The sequence below is a fragment of the Calypte anna genome, chromosome 3, assembly GCF_003957555.1.
Source record: "Calypte anna isolate BGI_N300 chromosome 3, bCalAnn1_v1.p, whole genome shotgun sequence".
In the NCBI taxonomy this organism is placed as follows: Eukaryota; Metazoa; Chordata; class Aves; order Apodiformes; family Trochilidae; genus Calypte; species Calypte anna.
The window spans coordinates 51,452,322-51,458,321 of NC_044246.1; the positions used below are offsets into that span (position 1 = coordinate 51,452,322).

At 48.1% G+C, this 6,000-nt stretch overlaps 1 protein-coding gene across 2 annotated transcripts in view; it reads right to left on the bottom strand.

The window, feature by feature from the left end:
• Positions 1–5,680, bottom strand: part of FBXO11 (F-box protein 11) — a 79,569-nt gene extending 73,889 nt beyond the window's left edge. The window contains exon 1 of one of the 2 annotated variants that reach the window (XM_030446672.1): positions 5,139–5,680. In XM_030446672.1, coding sequence (XP_030302532.1) covers positions 5,139–5,247 — 109 coding nt within the window. In that variant the 5' untranslated portion in view covers positions 5,248–5,680. The remainder of the gene's footprint in view (positions 1–5,138) is intronic. The other variant, XM_030446673.1, reaches the window with a different exon arrangement.
• Positions 5,681–6,000: the final 320 nt, after the last annotated feature.

Consider the following 6,000-nt stretch of genomic DNA (forward strand, 5'->3'; position numbering starts at 1 on the left):
TATAAATTATCAAAATAAACCACAACTACAGGAAATGAACATTACTGTAAGTACCACAAACAAATATACTTAATTTTTATATCTTCAGATCAGACAGAAAGCTTTAGCAGAAATTTAGGCAGTTGTCCTACATGAAGGACAACAGAGACACCCAGAAATTCCTTTATACTCATGGTGCAGAATCAGGTTTTGGCAAAGAGAAGTTACACTTCAAGTACCAACTATAGAAATCCTGAAGTTTTATCTGTAAGGCAGACTTTAGAAAGTTACCATTGGAGAAACAAGGCAATACATCTCCCTGTGTAAAGCTATGTTGTTCCAAACTAGGACTCTCTATTAAGGAATATGGAAAAGCCTGAAATAGATTTCTTTCTACCTGGAGCAAGTGATGCATGACTTCTTGACTCCTTGCCATAAAGGATGACCCTACAAAAACTGAAACTAGTTTAGTTATTTTGATCTGGACATTTGCTTCAAATTAAAAGTTATTTAATCTAGTTACTGTTGCAGCCCAGCACACACTAATATAAGCCCATATTAAGGTGCATATATTAAAAAAAATAAATATAATAATGCATGTGCTTACATATATGCACTTGAAATAGTGCCAAACAATGACTCCTAAACTTTACTGAGATAAATATCTCAACATTACAAAATTCAAGCACTGTGAGCAAGAAATCTAGGGGAGCTTAGTTTCTACATGTCTGTGTCTTACACAGTCTAACCTGCTCTTTCTCCCAGTACTTCAAACCTCACGTCCCCTACACAGACAAATGACTAATTCAATTACCTTGTGTGCTGACAGGCCAGCTGGTTGCTGCTTCTTGGCATGGCTAGAGAGGATAAGTTATAAACGTGTTTCCCTCATTGTCTGCTTTCTCTGACCAGCACAAACCTTAAAAACTTCACAGGCATTTGTCAAACATGGTTGAAATGAGCTAACAAATTCAGAAGTGACAGCTACACAGTCAGCCTGTTTAAGTCTTGTATTCTTTGGAAAACAGACTGGGGTAAGAGGGGGAAGCAGACTTGCGAGGTACGTTTACAGGCTGTACTGTACTACTCCAAAAGTATTAATCCATCTTAACCCAATCTACATTGAACTGCCACAGTCCCACCACACCCACAGGCACTCAGTGTTATCCCTTCCCTTGTATCGACACTTGTGCTAAAAATCAAACTGCGGAAGGGTGGGGGTAGAGGGAAGGAGGGGAGAGGGGGGAGGAAAGCTGCCTTTTGGCCCAGGCAGCTTGGAGCCAGCACACTGCCTTGTCACATGGACACTGCCACCACTTAAAAGGAACACACAGGATTGTGACAGACACAGCTGCCATAGTGCTACATGTTTGGTACTTACGAGTATGTAAGATCCAATCCTAAAAGCACTTAATACTGGACTTAAAACCCAGAACCTTAATAGTACCATATCCAGTTATGTGCTGACATCGTAAAGAAGCACATTGCACTAATGCAATTATTGTTTGGAAATGAACAGAAACATTGAAAAAAATATCACGATGGCTCTGAGGTTGACTGGTTTAGCCCCATTCTAGACAAGATTTTTAATTTTTCTTTTATATATATATATATGCACACACAAATATATATTTACACGCATAAGTGGTCAACCTTGCCTTCTACCTAAAACTGTATTCTAAAGGAAAAAAGAACAGTAGTATAAGCAAACACAGGAATATTTAAATACAGACATCATCCAGTCCAGATTTCCTTGTGGGCAGATCATTGTCCCAAACAAAATGAAAGACTGAATGTTAAGACCTATCTACCCTTCATGCAGAATTCCAAAGCCACAGAATAAACCACTGGCAGCCCCAATGGTGACTGAGTAGAGATCAGCAGGGAGAAGGTAAAACAGAAGTAGCATACTGTAGCCAGAGTGGCTAATTTAGATGGAGGGAGGTGTGAACAGCAGAACATAAGGCAAAACATCTTGGGAAGTATATCCTAATGACATTTTATCTTGGCTGCACGACACAGTGAGTCTGGGGGGAATTTTTTTTTTTCTGCAATCACTTATGATCTCACTTCCCCACTAATCAGAATACAGGTATACAACCATTGTTTATCAATATACGATACAGATAACATGATTATGTAGTCATTGGATCTATTCATACTACATACACAAAATACATTAAAATAAGAATAATTTCATAGTACAAAACATAGCTCTATTACATTTAAAGCCTTACAAGGTACCCTTGATGGTGGATTTTTATAAAGCCATTTTTTCCTAGTGATCTATTTACTAATAACAAGAATCATAACTTGATTCTTACCTAGTGGTGAAAATCTAACAGCTGTTACATGGTTGCAAAACACTGTCTACTTACGCAGCATTAAATAATAAACAAAGCTTAAGACCCTGTACACGTTTTACTAAGCAATCTACTTTAATGATATGAAACAAAAATAAGTTCCCAAGATTACCTATGTGCTACATTATCAACTCTGTTTCATGATATTTGTACTTTTAATTACTATGTTGTAACATAAAGAAGGAAATAAATCAAGAATAACAAAGAATAATTTTAATTTAATGACAGCTGCACTCACATTATCTAATACCAATTTTAAAATGAAATTTCAATCTGACTTTAATAGAAACACATTCTTAATAACTTACACTGCTTCTTTTGTACAGCTCTTTTTAAGGCAACCTGCATTGTTTAGGAATAAAGGTGAAAAAAGTCACCACTGACTTGTGTGATATAGTTTAACCCAAGTATATTGGCCTATTAGTGTTATTCATCATGCTTTAACAGCCCCGCACAAAGTGATCCAAGTCACAGGCCAAACTGGCATTAGCTTCCAGGGATAGTGGATCAGAGCTTGGAAGTTCTGAGACAGGAATAGGATCTCCAGTATAGACACCCCAAATGTAAATGTAACACTAGTAACACAAGACCTTAATGCCATCGATACATCTTTGGGCAATTCAGACCTAGTGCAAATGACCTTCAAAAATGCAGGAAAAAATCTAGCAGTGATCCATATGGAACAGTAATTTCATCTAACTGTGGAACTTGATCTTATTATAATTTTATCATCACGGAGTGGTAAACAGCAATGAACAATGTAAAAAAACCAATAAAAAAATAGGTGCAGAGTTCCACAGAATGTCAAGTGTGAAACAAACTGCAGCCTCATATTTTCACTGAAAAAGTTTCTGCCTGAATATGTGGCAAAATTAATAACACGTGAGCAATTTGAGACAGGCAGTCCAATGTAAAACTGCATAATCACAGCGTTTAATCCATAAGAACACCTTTCCAGGTGCCTTTACAGGTTACATTTTCAACTGGTTGAAAGAAAAAGTAAACTGTGAGGTCAAAAAGGAATCTGTATTCTGCAAATGGTGTATTGACGATTACAATCCTCAGTACGTCTAATTGCGTAGTTCTTTTCATTGTGTTTTTGTTTTACGTTTTTGATTGGTTTTGTTTTGGTTTTGGTTTTTTATGTTTTTAAATGTGAGTATACCAGAGAAGTCATATTAATTATATAATTACTAAATATTTTGGAAGGTTTACACAAGACCCATAATTGGGCATAAGACATCACATCCTCTGGTTACATACACAGCAATCTGGTCTGGGTAACATTCTTTGCTCTGACCAATGTGTGCTGGGGGGGGCGGGGGAAAGGGAGGGGGAGGAATGGAGAATAAAAAAATACTTCCTCAGATTAAATTTTCTCCATTTGCTTAAAATGTTTTGATTCCATAAAACACACTACAATATTCATCACAATGCATCTCCGTTGTTAAAATACCTTGTTCTTCATGTGATATCCTAGATATTCAAACAAAAGACATTCAGATGACAATGAGGGTTTTTGTTATTTTAAAAATTTGTACAGCTAAAACTGTACATTTGTACAGCTAAAACTGCACCACAGATCAGTCCCCTTTATCACGCCAGAGTTGTGACAGCCAATGCATAAAAAATTAAAATCCAATCCACCAGATAAGACATGCAAAATGTCTCCTCCAATCCCACCCCCATTTCGCCTTCGGGAAAAAAAAAAAAAAAAAAAAAAAAAACGAGGAAAAAAAAAACACCACCAACAAAAAACGCCAGCCCAGCAAACCGGGAGCACACGCACACTCGCACCCCCGAGAGCCATCGTTGGGGCGGCAGTGCCAGGGGTGAGAGACCGCCACCCTCTCACCCCCACACCCCGTACCCCGGCACTAAGCCGCCCCGCTCCGGGCTCCATGAGGGAAGGAATCCCACCTCACCGCTTCCTCATCCCCTCAGACAATGGTGCTTTCCCCCATTAGCTCCAAATTGTCAACATTTTATCGCTAGGCCCAGGCCCCACCGGCGCGGTCAGACCCGCCGGGCACCGCGGAGCCACCGCGTTCCGGAGCCCCCTTTCTGTTCCGGCTGGCTCGGGGCCGCCGGGTGCCGCGGCGCGGGGAGGGGGCGGTGGGGGAAGAGAGGGGCGGTGTGGCGGAGGTAAATAAATGGCTGATCGGCCGCGGCCCGCGCCACCCTGCCGGGCGCCGTAACCGAAGCTCGGTCGCCGAACTGCGCAGCAAACACTGGGGGCCGCGGAGGCTCGGCGAGACCCGGGCCGCCGCCCCCGGACACCATTTCGCCGACGGCGGAGGGGAAGGTGTCGGCGCAAGTTGCCCGGTACCGGTGTCTCCCCTCCCCCTCCGCCGTCCCGCAGCCTCCCGGCGCCACTCTCCCCTCATCACCTCTCACCTCCGCCGGCCCGGGGCCCAGCCCGTCGGTAGGCACTAGCTCTGCCGTGAGAAGGCGGTTCGCCTCCCCGCCGCCCCCGGGGACGGGGCGGGGGTTTCGGGGAGCGTTCGCCCCTTTCCGTCCCGCGGGGTCGGCGGCGATCGGCTCCCCCCTCCCCAGCAAGCATGGGAGCGCGGCCGGGGAAGAGGCCGAGCCCCCGCCTCCTTCCCCGCTCGGCGGCAGGGCCCAGCGGCCCCGAGTCGCGGCAGAGCCCAAGCCAAACAAAGCGCGGCCTGAGCGGGAGCCAAGGGTGAAGCAGCCTGGGCTTTTCCTGCCGGTGCCCGGCTGGGCGCGGCGGGGCCCAGCGCCGCCGGCGAACCCCGCGCAGGCCCCTGTTCGGCGCGGCGGCGCCTGACTTACCCCGATCCCCGGCGGCGGCGGCGGCGTTGTTCCTCTCCTGCTGCTGCTGCACCGGGCGCGGCCTGGACACTCGCCTGGGTCTCCTGTTGGCGGCTCGGACCGAGTTCATTTGCCGACTCGTGTGGGTGGCGGTAGGGGAGGGGGGCAATCCTCCGGCAACCGGTACCTCGTCGGGGAGGAGGGAGAAGGAGGGAGCCCCGGAGCGGCCGCCTCACAGCAGCGGGAAGCGGGGAAGGCGGAGGGGAGGGGGGGGGGGGAGGAGGTCTCCGGGCGGGGGTCCCACCGCCGCTGATGCCGTCTCCGCGCCGGCTCGCTCGAGAGGCAGAGGAGCCGCTGGCTCTCCCGAGCGTTGGCTGTAAGGGACGTTCGCGCCGCGACCCCCCTCCCCGGCCCCCCCGAAAATCCCTCTCTTAAAGGCACCCCGCGGTCCTGCCCGTCTCAAGCCCGTCGCTGCTCCGTGGCAGGAGGAGCCATTGACACTGCCAGAGACACACACTCACGGGGATGCAGCGGCTGGCGGCCGTGCTCCGCCAATCGCCGCCTCCCACACAGCCGGGCTGCGGCGGCGCTGCCAATCCCCGTGCCGCTTCTATGAGGAGGGGCGGGCGAACTGCGCGGCGCGGGGTGGGCCTCGTGAGGAGGATATAAAGGTCGGGCTGCGGGTATGGGGGGGAAGGGCGGTGGCCGCGCGGGGGACGGGTTGCGTGGGGCAGTGCGAGCGGCAATGGCGGGCGCCGGCGTCAGGAGGGGCCTTGGCGTCACGTCCCACCGGATCTGCATGAGGTTGGTGGGCCAGGGAGGCGGCGAGCCGGTTCGGTGAGGGCAGCCTGAGTCCCTGTCACTGGCCGACCCGCACTACGGG